At 41.1% G+C, this 19,596-nt stretch overlaps 2 protein-coding genes across 2 annotated transcripts; both read right to left on the bottom strand.

Annotated features, from left to right (window-relative positions):
- Positions 1-346: 346 nt before the first annotated feature.
- LOC125858920 (uncharacterized) lies at positions 347-4,019 on the bottom strand. Its single transcript, XM_049538689.1, has 5 exons — positions 3,887-4,019; positions 3,676-3,772; positions 2,970-3,508; positions 1,426-1,708; positions 347-527 (listed from the first exon to the last, which is right to left on the bottom strand). The coding sequence occupies exons 1-5, from the start codon at positions 4,017-4,019 to the stop codon at positions 347-349; spliced, it is 1,233 nt and encodes a 410-aa protein (XP_049394646.1).
- Positions 4,020-11,180: 7,161 nt separating this feature from the next.
- Positions 11,181-11,510, bottom strand: LOC125858921 (uncharacterized). Its single transcript, XM_049538690.1, has one exon. It carries the CDS (start codon positions 11,508-11,510, stop codon positions 11,181-11,183), a length of 330 nt encoding a protein of 109 aa, XP_049394647.1.
- Between the last annotated feature and the right edge of the window lie 8,086 nt (positions 11,511-19,596).

The raw sequence follows: 19,596 nt of genomic DNA on the forward strand, positions 1-19,596 counted from the left end.
CGCCATTCACGGTCCGTGGATGGACCACCGGACCGTCGATGGGGTCCGTAGACCACTGCACAACTATTTTTCTGCAGATTTTGCCTTTTGTCCCTATACACGTAGCAACCATTAGGACTTCCTTTTTCATTTTCTGGACACGTTTTAGACACGGACCCTATTCTATATCTAGCCAACACTAATACAAAAATAAAACACCTATCTAAAGAGTTACAAAAAATTTTGAAAAAAGAGAAGAAAACTCCTGAATCAAAAAGAAAAACCCATAGTTGGCTAGATTATACATCTTGGGTTGCCTCCCAAGCAGCTCTTGATTTAACTTCGCGGCACGACGCAGACACCCTGATTACTCAGACTTCATCAAGATTTCCCCATGTAGACCTTGATCCTTTGCCCGTTCACCTTCCACACTCTCCGATTTCCCCATGTAGACCTTGATCCTTTGCCCGTTCACCTTGAAGCTTGTTCCCTCCTTGTTCTCGAGCTCGACCGCTCCATGTGGAAATACTTGAGTGACTCGGAATGGCCTGGTCCATTTGGACTTGAGCTTGCCAGGAAACAATCACAACCTTGAGTTGAATAAAAGCACCAGATCACCCACAACAAATTCACGCTTCTCAATCTTTTGATCATGATACTTCTTCCTCTTCTCCTTGTACAAGGCTGAACTTTTATATGCTTTTAGGAGAAACTCCTCAAGCTCATTCATGTCATTCACTCTTTGACTTGATGCGGTGCCCTAATCCAAATTCAACTTTTTTAGCACCCACATGGCCTTATGCTCTAGCTCTACCAGCAAATGGCATGACTGTCCATATACAAGTTGGTAGGGGGACATACCTATAGGAGTCTTGAATGCGGTGCGATAGGCCGATAGAGCATCATCAAACCTCATTGACCAATCCATTCTGGCGTTCACAGTCTTTGCAAGGATTTGCTCTATCTTTCTTTTTGACACTTCAACTTGCCCACTAGATTGTGGATAGTAAAGAGTGGCTACATTGTGATGGACTCCATATTTCTCTAGCAATGCCTTGAACAACTAATTGCAAAAGAGGGAACCTCCATCGCTGATGATTGCCCTAGGTGTACCAAATCTGGAGAAGATACTCTTTTTCAGGAATGCGGTGACACTCTTACCCTCATTGTTTGAAAACAAAATTGCTTCCATGCATTTCGACACATAATCAACCACAACAAGAATATACTTCATCCCATGTGAACTCACAAATGGACCCATGAAGTCAAGGCCCCAAATATCTAACAACTCAATCACCAATAAAAGATTAATAAGTAGCTCGTGCCTCTTTGAAATTCCTCCTTCTCTTTGGCAACGATCACAAGACTTGGCGAAATCATGAGCATCTTGGTGGATGGTAGGCCAGTAATACCCACACTGCAAGATTTTATGCGCAGTCCGAATACCAGTATGATGCCCACCAACAGGTGATGAATGACACACAACGACGAATTATCCCATCAACACAAATACGAAACAAGTAAGGCTCATCCCAAAAGAACTTCTTCAGATCATGCATAAATTTTCTCCTTTGATGGAATGAAAAATCTAATAGCACCAAATCACTTGCCAAGTAGTTAGCAAAATCTGTGAACCAAGGAATAAGATCAGGAGAAGCAGCCAAAACCTGTTCGTCTGGGAATTCATCATTAATTCCAGCTCCATCACCTAGCTTGATAGCTTCCTCCTCTAATATGGATAAATGATCGGCAACTTGATTTTCTGTCCCCTTTCTATCTTTTACCTCAAAATCGAACTCTTGCAGCAACAATACCCATCTAATCAACCTCAGTTTGACATCCTTTTTAGCCATCAGATACCTCAATGCGGAATGGTCAGTAAGCACTATGACCTTAGTACCAGGCAAGTAGGATCAACATTTCTTGAATGTGAAAATCACAACAAGGAGTTCCTGTTCAGTCACCGTATAGTTCTTTTGAGTTACATTCAGAGCTTTGCTGGCATAGTAAATAGGATGAAGAATCTTCTCTTGCCTCTGTCCCAATACCACACCAAGAGCCACTCCACTCGCGTCACGCATCACTTCAAACGGTTGCCCCCAATCTGGTGAAATAATGATAGGTGCGGAAACTAGCTTTGCTTTCAACTCTCCAAATGCCCTCAGACAAGCTTAATCAAAATCAAAGTTACACTTCTTTTCGAGCAATTTGCACAATGGGTGTGCAATTTTGGAGAAATCTTTGATAAACCTCCTATAAAAGCCTACATGCCCAAGAAAATTTCTAACATCTTTAACAGAGATGGGTGGTAGAAGCTTTTCTATTACCTAAACTTTAGTTCTATCAACCTCAATACCCTTCTCAAAAATCCGATGACCTAGAATGATCCCCTCTTTCACCATAAAGTGGCATTTTTCCCAATTAAGCACAAGATTGCACTCTTTACACCATTTTAGTACCTCAACCAGATGCATCAAACAACCATCAAATGAGTCACCTACCACAACGAAATCATCCATAAATACCTCAATAATGTCCTCCACCATATATGAGAATATCGACATCATGCAACGCTGGATGGTTGCTGGAGCATTACACAACCCAAATAGCATCCTTTTGAAGGCGAAAGTCCCATAAGGACAAGTGAAGGACGTCTTCTCTTGGTCTTCCGGAGCAATGGAGATCTGATTGTTGCTCGAATAACCATCAAGAAAGCAATATCAACCCTTACCAGCAAGGCGATCCAACATGTGATCCATGAATGACATAGGGAAATGATCCTTTTATGTCCAAGCATTCAATTTGCGATAGTCCATGCATACTCTCCATCTAGTCACTGGCCACCTCGGAACAAGCTCTTTTTTTGTATTAGGAACCACAGTAATCCCACCTTTCTTAGGTACACACTGAACAAGACAGACCCAACTACTATCTACGATGGAGTATATGACTCCATCATCCAACTATTTGATGATTTCATTTTTCACTACCTCTTGTATAGGCGGATTTTAGTCTCCTTTGGTGCTTGATACTAGGCTTGCTGTCCGGCATGAGTTGGATTTTACGAGAAAAAATGCCAGGAGGAATCCCAATAATGTTCGCAATAGTCCATCCAATAGACCGTTTGAACCTCTTCAACACAGAAACCAATGCCTCTTCTTGTACCTCACTCAATTCAGCAACAATGATTACCCGTAAAGTTCCATCTCTCCCCAAGAATACATACCTCAAATGCGATGGTAGATCCTTGAGCTCCAATTTTGGAGCTTCTTCAACAGACAGTTTTGTGGGTGGAGAGTCGCGATTCTTCATATCTAGCTTTAATTTCTTTGGTTTGGAACGAAATTCGAACCTATCAAGTGCGGCAACTAATTCATCGTAGTCTTCAATACCATCACCCTCAAAATTCATCATTATCGCTACCACTGCATCAACACCCAACCTCTCTTCAATAGACACATCAGATCCTAGCTCCACAATATGATTCACCACTGATACTGACTTGAGATCGCTTTCCTGCTTCATAGACCTACAGATATTGAAAGTTACCTCTTCATTATTCAATCAGAACTTCAACTTCCCTCTTTCCATATCGACCAAGGCGCGCCGAGTAGCAAGGAATGGTCTCCCTAAGATGATGGGACCTCAAAATTGACCTCATAATCAAGTATCACAAAATCCGCCGAAAAAATGAACGACTCCACTTTCACAAGGACATCTTGGAGAACCCCAATGGGCTTCTTCACAGTTTTATCGGCAATGAGTAGTCGCTTCGCAGTCAGTTTTAGAGCGCCTAATCCCAACTTCTTGTAGATAGATAATGACATCAGATTAATGCTAGCACCCAAATCACACAACGCCTTCACAAAATGCAACAACCCAATGGTACAAGGAATAGTGAAAGCACCAGGATCCCCTTTCTTCTTCACAAGTGACCTAGTGTCAATAGCACTGCAATGTTGCAACCTCTCATCATTCTTAAAACTGATGGCCCTCTTTTTGGTCACCAAATCCTTCATAAACTTCGCATACCCAGGCATTTGCTCCAAAGCTTCTATAAACGAAACATTGATGGAAAGCTGTTTCAACATAGTAATGAACCTGTGGTATTTCCCTTCTTTAATCTTCTTTACCAATTTCTATGGGAATGGTGGTGGAGATCTAGGCATGGAAAAAACTTTTTGGGTCACCTCCGCCTCCTTCTCTGTAGTATTTTTAGACTCTCCAGTAGCCTCGATCTCATCATAATCTCATTCTACTACAAATTCAACCTCAGACGGCATATGGGGATCAATGGTTTGTTTACCTCCTTGAATAGTGACTGTCATATAATGCCCATCATTCTTTGGATTTTAGATGGTTTTGCTAGGAAGTGTGCCAGGCTGACGTGGGTTCGTAGTAGTGGACAAATGATTAAACTGCTAATCAAGTTATTTTATCGACACTGCATTGGCATCAACTTTTTGATCGATTCCAGACAAGTCATTCCGCATCTCTTTCACATTCTCATTAGTCGTATCAAACCTCTTCATCATCTTCTGCATCATATCCTCAATGCATGACATACTACCCCCAGATTCTTTATTGCCAGATTCCCAATTTATAGGTGGAACATAAGGCCCAACTCTCTCCTTTCTGTTTCCAGAGTTGTTCTGGTTGTAGTTATTGTCACAATTGTAGTTCCCATCCCAGACATAGTTACCCTCTTAATTGTAGTTACCATAGTTCCGAACTTGGTTTTCTTGACGTTGGCACCAAAATTTGATACGCTCAAATTACACCTCAATTAAAGAAATATAAGCGATTGTCGTCAAATAAAGAATCCAACTTGTAGGTTGGGGTCGATCCCAGGAATATGGTTCATACTTAAACTTAACTCACTATTTTATCCGTTTAGTCAAACTATTTCCGAAACAAGTAATTAAAGGGGGGGGGCGATTTTTGTAGGCAAATAATTGAGGGTTGTTTAAGTAACAAGTGAGCAAGATTCAAACTTTAAGTTATCAATATGAGAGAGAAACTAGGGTGTATGTGTTCCCCATAAGCTTTTAACGCGGTACTCCAAATAATAGTAATCCTTTCCTAGTGTTTTACATGCAAAGTTGGTAAGATAGGTATCCGTAAGTGATTGGTCCTCCAAATATGAAATTTTCACTACGCACCTTGTTCTGGCTACGAGTGTATCCTTTACTATCCCTTACCTTTACCTCAGATAAGACATCACATCAATGTATGACTTAGTTTTCACCATCGCATCAATTGACATTAGACTATTAGATAGCATCCACTAAATCTCCGTTGTTAATTCTTTTCTCATTAACTACCTCCTTGGTCCGGCAAGTAGCAACAAGGCAAATTCTAACGTTGCGCATCGTTAAAAAGACTTCTAAGCGAAAGAATTAACAATACATGCATAAACACTATTCAAGAATTAGTTAATTATTATTCATACTTTGTTAATTGCTCATGGTTCCCACAACCCTAGTTGTGGATTTAGATACTCATGCTTGATAGAACACAATTCATAATTGGGTAAAAAGAATTCATCAACTTACAATTAGAGTAGAAGAAACCCAAAATCTCCAATTAAATTTCAAAGCAAAAATCTTATAAACTGAAATCCAAAATTCAAATTGCCAAAGTTTGCAAGTTAATTCCCAAAGAAAATACCAATAACTAAAAGTAAAAAACAGTGTCTAACCCCTAAAAACGAGGTTTACATACCCTATTTATAGAAAAATATGTCCTAAACAAAAAGGAAACAAAATAAGGAAATAAGCTTCTGGGACGCGGCTTTAATCGATGACTCAACCTACGGACCGTGGGTCGACCTTTGGTCCGTAGGTCCCTTCCGTTGGTCAACACTTAGAACTTTTTCAGTAGAGGCTGGAACCTTCACTCTCAGATCAACAACGACGAACGTGCAAGACGGACCGTAGGCTGACTTACGGTGCGTGGGTCCTCTTCTGTGGCTCTACACTTAGAATTTTCATCAGCTACTGGAACTCCAACTCTCTGAACACATTGGATGGATGTGCAGGATGACTCATAGGTTGATCTATGGTCCGTAGATCACTTCTCCACACTTGGTTAGAATTCCCTAATGCTCCTATATACGCCTACCGAGCGACGGACCGTCAGAGGACCTACAATTTGTAGGTCACTCCGTGGGTGGCTACTTCTGCATATTTTCAGCTGCCATCTCACTCAATCGCTTCCAAGACTATTTCCTGCAAACATACACATAAAAATATATTTCTAATACAAAATGGCCATAGACATACACAACTCTTAAGTGAATTGTATCAAAAATACCGTAAACTCATGGTATATCATTAGGACATCAAGAGATTGGACATATTTTAAGGTTTTTAGGTGTATTACGAATTTAAGATCAAGGTAAGACCCTTCTTTCATTGACTCTAACTTTGATCAGCTGCAAATAGCAATTTGCGATGGATATACATATCTTTAAGCGGATTATCGTGGTATCTTCTATTCTTGTGTGTTGATTATGGTCCTGTCTTGTTATAGTGTCGAGGAGGTTATGAGTAAAAGTCGTTAGGCCACATGAATTCAGAGAAAAATGTTAAGGTTATTCCCTTCTTACGACATGTTTTATTAAAGCTTAGGAGCAATGTAATTGGGTTGTTATCCTTGTAGCCATTATTGTTGATTGTTGGGTGCTCGAGTGGATATAATACTCCTTTGTCAGGATTATTATTTAGTTAGTAGCGTCCCTATGTTGGAAATGACTTAGAGGCTATTCGTATAGGTTGCTTATAGATAAATTGCTCTCTTTTAGCTTATTGGATTGTTATTATTTTCCTTGGAGCTATTGTGGTTAGCTGCAAGAATGTGATCTATGCCTAGAAGGGCTATGTTCTGCCTACGAGGCTATATTGATGCCTAGAAGGGCTATGAGTTGCCTACGGAGCTATATTGATGCCTAGAAGGTCTATGAGTAGCCAACGGGGTTATATTGACGCCTAAGAAGGCTATGTGCTACCTACAGGGCCATGTTGTTGCCTAAGAGGGCTACGAGTTATCTATAAGCTATATTGTCGCCTAAGAGAGCTATATGCTACGTACAGGGTTATATTATTTCCTAAGAGGGCTATGTGACTACCTACGGGGCTAGGGGACTATCGATAGGGGTGTATAGGCTGATTGGCACCTTCGAGGCTTATGGGGGCCTGGGTAGGTGGTTAGTGTGATGTTTGTACCTGTCGAGCTTATGGGGGATTGGTTAGGTTGTTTTTTTATTACTTTGGATATGTTTAGATTTGGGAGCAGGTCAGTACACTTATATTATCCTTGATTTATTTATCAAATTACACCTAGTATGTTAGGATACCTGCTCATAGTCTATTTCCTTTCATACTCGGTATATTATTTTGTATTGAAGCCCCATTGAGTGGGGGTACTACATTCTTGCCTGCAGGTCCCGATAGAAGACCCTGTAGGCCTCCTCGGTAGCAAGATTGACTTCTATCTGATTGGCTAGCCCCTTTCCTCTAGAGCTTCCAGAGTTGGGAGGTTTGTTAGCTTTTGTTGTATATATTTTTATGGGTAGGCTGGGGCCTTGTCCCGCCAATTTTTACCACTTTTAGAGGCTTGTAGACTAGTGTGTGAGGTGTATAGCTACGTTATGGCCATGCTGTCCTAGTTTGTTGGTTTGCTGAAGCTTATTAGTTGTTTGATGTATTGTCCTGATATACACCTGCTTTCAGTTTTGGCATAGAGATCATGTTGCCTCGACGACCCAATCCAGACTTCTATGCTAGTTGGCTATTTCTTTATATGAACTCCTGGGAGTAGCTGTTTCTTTTATAGATCTATTGACAGGGGCATTGCCGGCCGAAAGCTTAATTTTAAGCCGAGATATACTTGTTTGTTTACTTGATTGCGTGTGGCTGTTATGCGCTAGTAGCAAATGATTCAACAGGGTCGGCTCAAGCCTGAGTTTTGGCATTAGAAGCCAATTGCGCCCCTTGAGTTTGGGGCGTGAAAAACTTGGTACCAGAGCAATGTTGATTTCACGTATCAGGACACTTTATCCAATACTAAGTGCCAACGATCGTGAGTAGTAATATAACCAAACTAGTGAGTTGGGGTCGAGTCCCAAGGGAGTGGTTCGTACTCAAGAATCAATAGAAAAACATAAATATGCTCAAGTCAATCATAGCTAAAAATATTTACGTATAAAAGCATGGTTTAAATTATAGGTGACACAAGTGTCAATTATAAAGGGGGTTTGTTTGTACTATCAACTAAAACAATAAGTAACATGAAAATACGAATATGGAGATGAGATTTTTGGGATGTGATTGGATTATGGGCCAAGGTAAACAACCGGGTAATTGTAATTAATAGTAAACAACTAGAAATTGTTGAATAAGCTAAACTTTAGTGGGGATAAACTTTCTCTCAAACAATTTACCTCGAATCAAATTGGTTTCTCTCGAACACTAATAAGCAGCAATGAAGCACAACCTTCACTTTAGTCCATTCATTCTCTCGAGCTGAATGTGTGGAAAAGGGTTTAGGATTCACTCTCTCGAGCTGAACTCATGACAACACAATACCCACAGACCATCGATTCAATAATTTTTGTTTTAAAATCTCTCTCGAGCAAGCCAAAAACAAGAAGTTAAGATTGTATTTGTAACTACAACCCATTAAATTCAACCACAATTACTGAACAAAATCACTTTTAAACAACAAATAAACTATTAATTAACAATACCCAACAGTTAAATCAATCCATAATCACACCCCAAGAATTGGGGTTTTAGCTAGACATAGTAAAAAGATAAAAATCGTTACCAAGTTGTGTTTCCATCAACTGGGTAGGATTGATATAGTCTTTACAAAGGTCTAAGATGAAGAATCTTCAACACCCACTTCCAATTTCTTCGAAATGGAAATCTTCAAATCTTCAAAGCTAAGGAAATATTGTTTCTCTATTCAGTTCTAAGCTCTCAACTTCAAAAACTAAAAAATATTATGATTCCACACAAAATCAGATACTAAGTTAAAAATTTAAATAAGTATTTATAGTTGTCAAAAAGTGTGCTGCGGAGGTTTAGTCGGCGCAGTTAGTCGGGATCACCGACCCAATTGATGATCCGCCCTTTGGTCATTTTCATCGTCGTTTTTATTTTGCCTTCAGCATCTTCAGGTTCTGTAACTTTGGGCGACATGACACTGCATCGCGGAACCGTTCGGTTACTCGCCGACTGCTCCTTTCTCTCGCCGACTAGATTTTCTCCTTCAGGGCTCAGCACTCTGGAACATTAGGCAAGACCCTGGCCGTTCGACGACTCACCTAATGGGTTAGGTGATCCTCAGGCCTTCTTTCCTTTGTTCTTTCAGCTCCCTTGTTCCTTTTTGTTCAATAGTGTCCATGCTTTGTTCCTCAATCCAAATACCTAAAATTCTATGATTTACATAGTTATTGGTACAAAATACGCTTTTGAGGACACTAAATCTATTCAAATAAAGCCCTAAATGAGTCCAAATCATGGACTCATCAACACCCCCAACTTAAACTTTTTCTTGTCCTCAAGTAAAACTCAAGTTCAGCAGTTCAAAAAGGATGTCTCAAACAGTGCTACATAAGATTCAATCATGAATGCACACAAAAAGACACAACTTACTCATGCAAAGATCAATTGTGACTCACCAATATCAAAGAATCTCAAGCTCACAATACTTGCTTCAAATGCAAGTTCAAGCTCAACAAAGGTACTCAAATGCCCTCACACAAAGAATGATTCCATGTTCACACACAATGGTTCAACAATTTAAAGTTTCGGAATCAAATGCAATGCTCAGACTCACAAAGATGAACACAATGTATGATTTCACCCATAGGTTTACCCGTATTTTTCAACCAACATTTGTTTCAGCTCACTCAAGATCAAAAAGGTATTTTCAAGGCTTGTAACAGGATTGAATGCAAATTTATGGTCATTTAGGCTCATTGGCTATAGTCCTCATGAAATGTGGTGTGAACAACACTCCCTTTCCCTTTCTTCATCTTTTTTCATTCGTACTTACAAGTCATCCCATTATTCACTTTCCATGGACTGTTGGAAACTCCATTTTCTTTGTATTTTCACAACTTTATTCCACAAATTTTTCATTCTTTTCTTTTTTTCTCTCTCTTTTTTTATATGGAGGGGTTCCATTTTTCTCAAAACCATGGGTCAAAGGGGACTTTCTTGCACTTCTTGATTTATCTTTTCTTTTCACCATACCCCCGACTTAGGCCTTTGGCCTAAGTTGGCTATTCAAACAAACCACAAATCATGAGGATTATGGGTATTGGATCAAGAAAGGTTATGTTTTCATCAAGTTTCTTCCCAGAAATGGTTAAGGCTCAGAGGGTGCTCAAGCGGGGTTCACATACTCACAAGTTAGGCCACAAATAAAGGTATAATGTCAAATTAGTTCACACTGTTTAAAGTCGCCTAAGATCATCTCAAGGGTTCACATCTAGGTTTCATCATGCATGGTTCACACAGTAAGCTCATCACACAAGGCATTGACACCAATGATAAACAAGACTCCACACTTTCGCTAGTGTGCAATGACCATCACAAGAGACTCAATTTGATACTTGGCTAGTCACAACAAGATGCAAAAAGTTCACATATTGTCTATGAAACTTCATTTGGCCTCATCGTAGTCGAACATTCATTTTTGTTCGATTATGAGCATTATTCAAGTCATCGGTATTGATCAAAACCGATACTCAAATTTGCAAAAGAACAGCCATATTCAACACAAACAAGACGTGGCAATTTTTTTTCCAGAAAGGTTAAAAATCATTTACATTTAAAACAAGGAGCCACAAGCTCAACCATCCACAAAAATAGTGTAAAAACACAATTATGGCTCAAAAACCCAAATATATAAACAAAACATCAGTATTCACAAAAAAGTCACACAAAAGGTGGGCCTCACCCCACTACAAATAAAATCATTTGTCCTTAAATGCAAACAAAACATATCATCCACAAGTCAAAATAAAGAAAGACATAGAGGGAGGTAAAAAAGGGGTTATGTCTACACATTCGCTCCATCTATCTGGGCATCAGTGCCCGGTGCATTAGTTTGGACTCGGGAGTATCTGCTAAGGAGGCCTGCACAACAATATCTACCATGGCCTCTTCAGTCTCAGTAAGGCCCTCTTATGAAGCTTTCTCATCCACCTCGAGCATCTCCTCATAAATCTTTGCCTCAGACTCAGGATCAACTGCTTTCTCAACTCTAATCTCATCTCCGGTGGTAGCTGGAGACATATCTGGTACATCTAGAATCTCCACCGTCCCGAAGATAATGGACATGTTGGTGGACTTTAGCTGATCCACATCACTCCTCAACACAACAATAGCGGCCTTTAAGGCCGTCACCTCCTCGGTGGCTCCTTGGCCACACTCACACACCGATATCCTAGCCGCAAAGACGTCAATGGTAGTGCTCAAGGGTGTCACAACATCAGCCAAGGCAGTTTGAATCATGCCCAGAATGGAGGCCTCGAGTCTGGCATCCCGATGATCAGCATAATGGGTAAGTTGCTCCATCCGGAGTAATGAAGCCTGAGTGATCGGGCTCGGGAGACAGCAGCATCAACAGGTCTAGGAGGCAGTGCAACATCATAAGAACTAGGAATATCAGAACATACAACACAAGAAGTACCTGAAGGCCCAGGGGGCGGAGTAGTCAAAGATGCCTCTGCAGGTACTGAGTTTGTGTCTATAACCGGGGGAGAGTCCGCCGAGGCTGCCTTCTTCTTCTTTTCTACCTAATCCTTCAAATATTTTGCCTTGATCCTTTGGATATCAGTAGAGGATGTGGGAATCACTTCCACATCCATCTTTGCATCTCTCGAAACTCAAGCCCATCTGCATAGCTTAGTGATCAACACCGGAAAGAGGAGTGAGGTCTGGTGCTGCTTGGCTATCATGACCATCTCCTGTGCTATAATCATCCCCAGATTAAACGTCGTCTCATCAATGATACAACCCAAATAGGCTTCCTTGGCATGCTGGGGAATCGACTCGTTCTGGGAAGGCATGATAGTACTACTGATGACGCTAATCTAGAATCTTGCAGCTATGTTTAGATCATTTTTCTCGATAGGTGCTCCAACTTCCAGCTATTTGGGGGCACCGTCTGATATGAGAGGAGTTAACCACTTCTTCATATTTTGTAATGTGGTAGTGCAGATCATGTGTTGCCAGTCGTCATCAATATCATCAGGACAGTCCAGGACAACATTGATAGACTCACTATCACACTTGACCTTCTTTCCCCGAACTACTACATAATCAACCGGTTTGAATGTAGTTGCTTGCTTCTTCCTCTGTGGTATCAAGGTCCCATAAGAAACATAGAACACTCGGACCCGATTTGGAATATACGGGCCACGGGGATTTGTGAAGATCTGGAAATTATGAGACTTCAGACATCTCATAATCTCGGGATACCTATTAATCACATATTCAATGGACATGCGCTTCTTCTCAATGATTGTCCTCAACCCCTCAGTCTTTAATCTATTCATAGAATTTGGGGGAGGACCCTGCACAGGAGGTTCTAGGACTAAAGCCTGCTCTGGAACTGGAAGACGAGAAGTGGTGGGCTGAGGAGTTCTGATCCTAGATGGATCATGCATTCTTTTTTAACGTAGCTCTGCCCTTTGTGCTACCACCAACTCATCATCATCAGAAGCTACAGTTTGAGGATCCTGATGCTCATCCTCACTCTCAATAGTGGTGAGGTAAGTGTCATAGATGCCGTCACTGTCAGAGTTGGCCTTCGATGACGCAGGTGTTTTGCCTTTAACCCTACCTTTCCCACCCGTTGTGAGAAGTTTGGTAGCTTTACCTCTGGATACAGCTGCATCCTCAGTTAGTTTTATCCCTTTAGCCTTCCTTCGGGGTGGCATGTTTCTACCTGCAACCTTTTGTCTAGCCATGTCTGCAAAACATCAGGAAAAAATTAGAAACATTTAAATCAAAGGTACAGAAAAATAATTGCAGACAGACTCGCCGAATCACTTTGACGAGCTAGATCGGGCACTCCAAAAGGATTGGCTTTAAAAAATTGGCAAGTAGGTGATGGGAAATGACTATTGGCGAATCACCGACAGCTTTCGGTAAGCAAGGGCTAGCCCGCCAAAAGTTACAGTGCAATCAAATATACAGGGGGTGCAGACAAAGGGAGAATAAGAAGACTTTTAGTGAGTTGCCGAGTGCCTTCGGTGAACTCAGGCTTCTTGCCAAAAGTTACAGAGCCCAACAACACATTAATCATGAAATTAAAGGCAAGAGGGGGACCTTCGGCGAGCTTGACCCGCCTCGCCAAATGACCCAACATTACTTTCAATCCAACTTCTTGAATTCAACCCCGCAACCCTTGAAAAAAATCAAAGCATGCACTAGTCAAATTAAAGCAAGACCACCCTAGGATACTAAGACTTTTCTTGACAAAACTAAACAACATGTAAGCACAACCCCACAAAATTCAATTCATTTTAAAGCACAAGATTACGAGATTTCCACACTCAAAACATTACGGGAAAGATTATCAAATCAAATCAGGTATTTGTACATTCTAATTCTATCAGAGAGGCCCAGCACACGACACTAAGATAAGATCATTGCAAATGAGTACAAAATTGCTAAAAATAAATTCGACGTTCGAAAAAGCAAACTTAGATGCTGATTAAAATACTTTTGAAATGCTAGGTGGCAATGTAATCCACTCCGAACACAAATCCGACGACTAAAATGTGAAGAAAACGCACGAAATATAGAAACTAGAGTGTGGGTGTGAGTTTAGGAAGATAAAAAGTGAAAGAATTGGAAGTTTAAACCTTAGGACTTTTAAAATCCGTCCAGTTCTCGCCCATTCAACGACATAAGTTTTTGTTCGTTGACCCACTCGGTGACTCGCCGAGTGGGCTCTTACCTCGCCGAGTTTTACAGGACCTCCAGTTAATGTGGGGGTCCAAACGACGGACTAAATCACGATCGCCGACCAGGTCAGCGATTCACCAAGTTGATCCTGGGCTCGCCGAGTTTTACAGATTCCAATTTAAAATTATTTTGAGTCCTAGTGGTCCAAGTCGGGCTCACCGACCTCTTTGGCGATGCACCGACTGGACTATTGGCTCGCCAGCCTGCACTTTTCAAACACCTTCTTACACTTCAACCTGCCAATCAACACGACATTATTTACCAAAACAAAAATAAAGCAATAAAAGGGTCTTGTGTTGCCTCCCAAGCAGCGCCTTAGTTAACATCGTGGCACGGCGCAAGTCCACCTTCAAACCTCATTCTTGGGGATGACCATAGTGTCACTAGGCAACCCTTGCTGTCTTGGGTTTAGATGAGACGAGATATGACCCATTTGGGTGTCCAACTGTTTGATTGACACTAAATGGGAGGTGACGGTTTGGCTAAGGGTCGACACGTCTTCTTTCATCTCTTTTAAGATCTTGTCCAACCCCTCAACTTATTTGAGGATACGAGAAAGCATATCCTCAGACTGACCACCTTCCGAATCCTTTGGCTTTTGGCGCTCATGGGTAGGCACATACCTATCCTTCTCCCCATCCTTCCAATTTGGATTACGGTCCCTCTATTCACGATCTCGGTCTTTCCAAACTTTATCCCTATTCAAACCTTGGTTACTACCCTACCTCGGGTAGTTTGAACGATAGCCACTGCTTTAGATGTCTAGGAAATTCACCTCTTCATTATACAAGGCCTCAAATTTGGACTCATCCGGATTAGCACACCCGACGCCCACAACATTGACACTTCGAGTACCAGCTCCCATGATATTTTTAGATAAAATGTCAAGTTGTGTCATGATCTTAGCCATGTTCTGGTCCCTCTCTTGGTGTTTCTCCATATGCTCTTTGGTTAGTTTAAATGTGAGAGGGGAGACCTGGTCTTCACGGGTATACCACGCCTTGTTTATGGCAGTCATGCCATCCAATAGTTGAGCAGCTATCACATAAGGTTGCTGCATCAATCCTCCTAGAGAAAGTTGGTCAGCAACACCCTTATTTATCGAGTCAAAACTTTGGTAAAAATACTGCAGCAACACGTTATCACGTTATCAGGCAAGCCATAAGTTGGGCATTGAAGCACCAACTTTTTGAATCACAATCAAGTTTCATGAATTGGCTCGCCTTCTAGACGCTTGAAGCTCTGAATGCTATCTCAAAAAGTCATCATCTTCGAGGGAGGGAAAAATTGCACTTGAAATGCGGTAACCAACTCCTCCCACGAAGTGATTGATTCACGTGGCAATTCAGCCAGCCACTTGCACACTTCTCCCATCAAAGAGAACGGGAACAACCTCAACTAGACTGATTCTAGGGAGATATTCTTGAAGGAGAATGGTTCGCATACATCCATGAAGTTTCTAATGTGCTCATGGGGATCCTCATGAGCCAAACCACTGAAAAGCCATTTTAGTTGCAAGAGTTGCAACATAGTACTCGTGATGTGGAACACCGTATTCCCTTCGGCCGGAGGCAAGCGAATGGCACCAATACCACCCATGAGATGGGGGTCATTAGCATGAGGCTCATTGACATCGTTGAGGTTTCCGATATCATCTTGATGGCCTACTTGGCTGCCATTGCTGCCCTTCACACTCATACTTCCTGATTTAACAAATAAACAAGCAAAACAAAACTAAAAATTAAGTAAGTATCACAATAACTAACAAGAACAAAATTCAACTAAACTAAAAATTCTCAAGTAACACCACTCCCCGGTAGCGGCGCTATTTTGATTTCACGTATTAGGATACTTCATCCAATACTAAGTGCCAACGATCGTGAGTAGTAATATAACCCAACTAGTGAGTTGGGGTCGAGTCCCAAGGGATGGTTCATACTCAAGAATCAATAAAAAAGCATAAATATGCTCAAGTCAATCATAGATAAAAATATTTATGAATAAAAGCATGGTTTAAATTATAGGTGACACAAGTGTAAAATATAAAAGGGGGTTTGTTTGTACTATCAACTAATATAACAAATAACAAGAAAATATAAATATGGAGACAGGATTCTTGGGATGTGATTGGATTATGGGCCAAGGTAAACAACCGGGTAATTGTAATTAATAGTAAACAACTGCAAATTGGTGAATAAGCTAGACTTTCGTGCGGGTAAACTTTCTTTTGAACAATTTACCCCGAATCAAATTGGTTTCTCTCGAACACTAATAAGCATCAATGAAGCACAACCTTCGCTTTAGTTCATTCACTCTCTCGAACTGAATGTGTGTAAAAAGGTTTAGGATTCACTCTCTCGAGCTGAACCCATGACAACCCAATACCCACAGACCATCGATTCAGTAATTTTGATTTTAAAACCTCTCTCCAAAAAGCCAAAAACACGAAGTTAAGAATGTATTTGCAACTACAACCCATTAAATTCAACCACAATTGCTAAACGACATCACTTTTAAACAACAAATAAACTATCAATTAACAATACTCAGCAGTTAAATCAACCCATAATCACATAATCACACCCCAAGAATTGGGGTTTTAATTAGACATAGTAAAAAGGTAAAAATCGTTACCAATTTGTGTTTCCATCAATTGGGTAGGATTGATATGGTCTTTACAAAGGTCTAAGATGAAGAATCTTTAACATCCACTTCCAATTTCTTAGAAATGGAAATCTTCAAAGCTAAGGAAATATTATCTCTCTATTCAGTTCTAAGCTCTCAACTTCAAAAACTAAAAAATATTATGATTCCACACAAAATCAGATACTAAGCTAAAAATTTAAACAAGTATTTATAGTTGTCAAAAAGTGTGCTGCGGAGGTTCAGTCAACGCAGTTAGTCGGGATCACTGATCAAATTGGCTATCCGCTCTTTGGTCATTTTCATCGCCGTTTTTCTTTTACCTTCAGCATCTTCAGGTTCTGTAACTTTGGGCTATATGGCACAGCATCGCGGAACCATTCGGTGTCTCGTCGACTGCTCTTTTCTCTCGCCGACTATATTTTCTCCTTCAGTGCTTGGCACTCTAGAATATTAGGTGAGACCCTGGCCATTCGGCGACTCGCCTAATGGGTTAGGCGATCCTCAGGCCTTGATTCCTTCGTTCTTTCAGCTGCCTTGTTCCTTTTTGCTCAATAGTGTCCATGCTTTGTTCCTTAATCAAAATACGTGAAATTCAAGGATTTACATAAGTTATTGGTACAAAATATGCATTTGAGGACACTAAATCTATTCAAATAAAGCCCTAAATGATTCCAAATCATGAACTCATCGAACGTCGTATCCTAGGGAGCCTATAAGCCATGTCTAGTAGAGTCTTGTTTATAAATGTGTTGTGCATCACATTCGATAAGCAAGAAGCTACCGGGCATGTTAGAATGACTATCCTTCTTTTGCTCACCTCGTGCTATAGAGCGGTGTCTTAAGGGTTGAGGTTTCTGGCTTATAATTGATATTTGTATGTAGATAGAGATGGATGACTCCAGACAGACCACAGCTAGCCAGAGGGTAGATACAGTTGCAGGTGAGGTGACCAGCAAGGTACCACAGGTGGAGGTAGCCCATTGTGAGACCCAGATGGAGACATCTTCTAAGCCCCCTATAGCTTTTCCATCGCTTCAGGACCCTCTGAGGGCTACAGGACCCTCGGATTCACCACCAGTACCACCTCTAGTTCCTCCTATTCCATCTGATAAGGATTTAAAGAGTGTAGTATGTATGTTAGCACAGTTAGTAGCTGCACAACGCCAACTAGTTGCGCTAGATGTTGCCGGACCTTTTAAAGGCCCCGGAAGTTCGAGAGTTCATGAATTTCTTACCTTGTATCCTTTACAGTTTACAGGGGAAGATCACAGAGAGGATCCTCAATACTTTGTTGAACAGCTTCATAGGATCTTCAGAGTCATGCATGCCTCAGTGACTAAGTCAGTTGAGTTAGCAGCATTCTAATTGCCCGATGATGCAGTATTGTGATACGAAAGTTGCGAGAGATCTAGGGGAAAATATGCATCTGTACCCACTTGGGATAGCTTGACAGAAGTTTTCATATATCACTATTTACCTCGAGAGATTAGGGATGGCCAGGTGGACTAGTTTCTAAACCTCTAACAGGGCAGCATGAGTGTCCGAGAGTACGGGCTGAGATTTGATTCATTAGCTAGATATGCACCAATATTTGTTGATACGATGCATGACAAGGTGCGTAGATTAGTGGGAGGGATCGACTCAGCCTATATCGACGCTTGTTCTACCGCTGCACTAAATGATAATATGTATATCTTGCTAATTTAGGCCTTGGCACAAATCATAGAGGATCGGCGACATCTACAGTATATGAGTGAGAGGGTCGAGAGAGAGTGATAGAAGAGGGCTAGGCCCGTCGGTTCACAGGGAGATTTTTAGGGTGATCCCAGACCCTAATATTCTATTAGGCCACCTAGACCTCCACCACAGCAGTTCTAGGGTAGTAGATTTGATCGTCAGGGACGGTCAGGCCCAAGTGAGGGTTCACGAGCATCAGGCTCTCAGCTGCAGAGGGGTTCAGGCTAGGCTAAAACAACCCTGCCATATTGCACTACTTGTAGTAGGATGCATTTAGGGAGGTGGAGGCAGGGTTCAACATGTTGTTATTCTTGTGGACAGGAGGGGCATGGGTGGAGGAACTGCCCGACCATAGGTCAGGGTGGTATAGGTCAGTCGACTAGGTCAGTAGTAGGTTCCTCCTCTTCAGCACAGTCTATAAGGTGTGGACCCCAGACTTCAGCAGGTAGAGGTAGATGTGGAGGCAGAGAAGGAGCATCTAGTTCTGGTAGTGGCCAGAACCGTACATATTCACTAGTTGGCCGAAAGGACTCAGAGTAATCACCAGATGTTGTGAGAGGTGCATTGATTGTTTGCTACCATTGTGTTTATACTTTGATAGATGTTGGATCTACTCTGTCGTATGTTACTCCATTTATTGCGGGGAAGTTATGTATAGTAGCAGAGTCATTAGATCAACCCTTTATTGTATCTAAACTAGTTGGTGAGTCTATTGTTTCTAGGAGAGTCTATCGAGGTTACACGGTACAAATTATCGATCGTCAGACCTTTGTAGACCTCGTAGATTTAGAGATGGTCGATTTTGATGTCATTATGGGTATGGACTGGTTAGCATCTTGTTATGCTATTTTTAAGTGCTGGACAAAGATTGATAGATTCCATTTTCTATGAGAGGCAGTTCGGGAATGGAAAGGCGATAAAATAATGCCAAAAGGTAGGTTTATTTCCTATCTTAAGGCGAGGAGGATGATTACTAAGGGTTGTATTTATCATCTTGTTCACGTTCATGATATAGATGCAGAACCACCGACTCTTCAGTCTATTCTAGTAGTTAATGAGTTTCTAGATGTATTTCCAGACGAGCTCCCTGGTATCTCTCCAGAACGAGAAATTGATTTTCCTATCGATATACTACCAGGTAGACAACCCATATATATCCATACTTATAAAATGGATCCTACTGAGCTAAAGGAGTTGAAGGATCAGTTGAAAGACTTGTTGGATAACGGTTTTATCAAGC

This window comes from Solanum stenotomum, chromosome 3, assembly GCF_019186545.1.
Source record: "Solanum stenotomum isolate F172 chromosome 3, ASM1918654v1, whole genome shotgun sequence".
Lineage (NCBI taxonomy): Eukaryota > Viridiplantae > Streptophyta > Magnoliopsida > Solanales > Solanaceae > Solanum > Solanum stenotomum.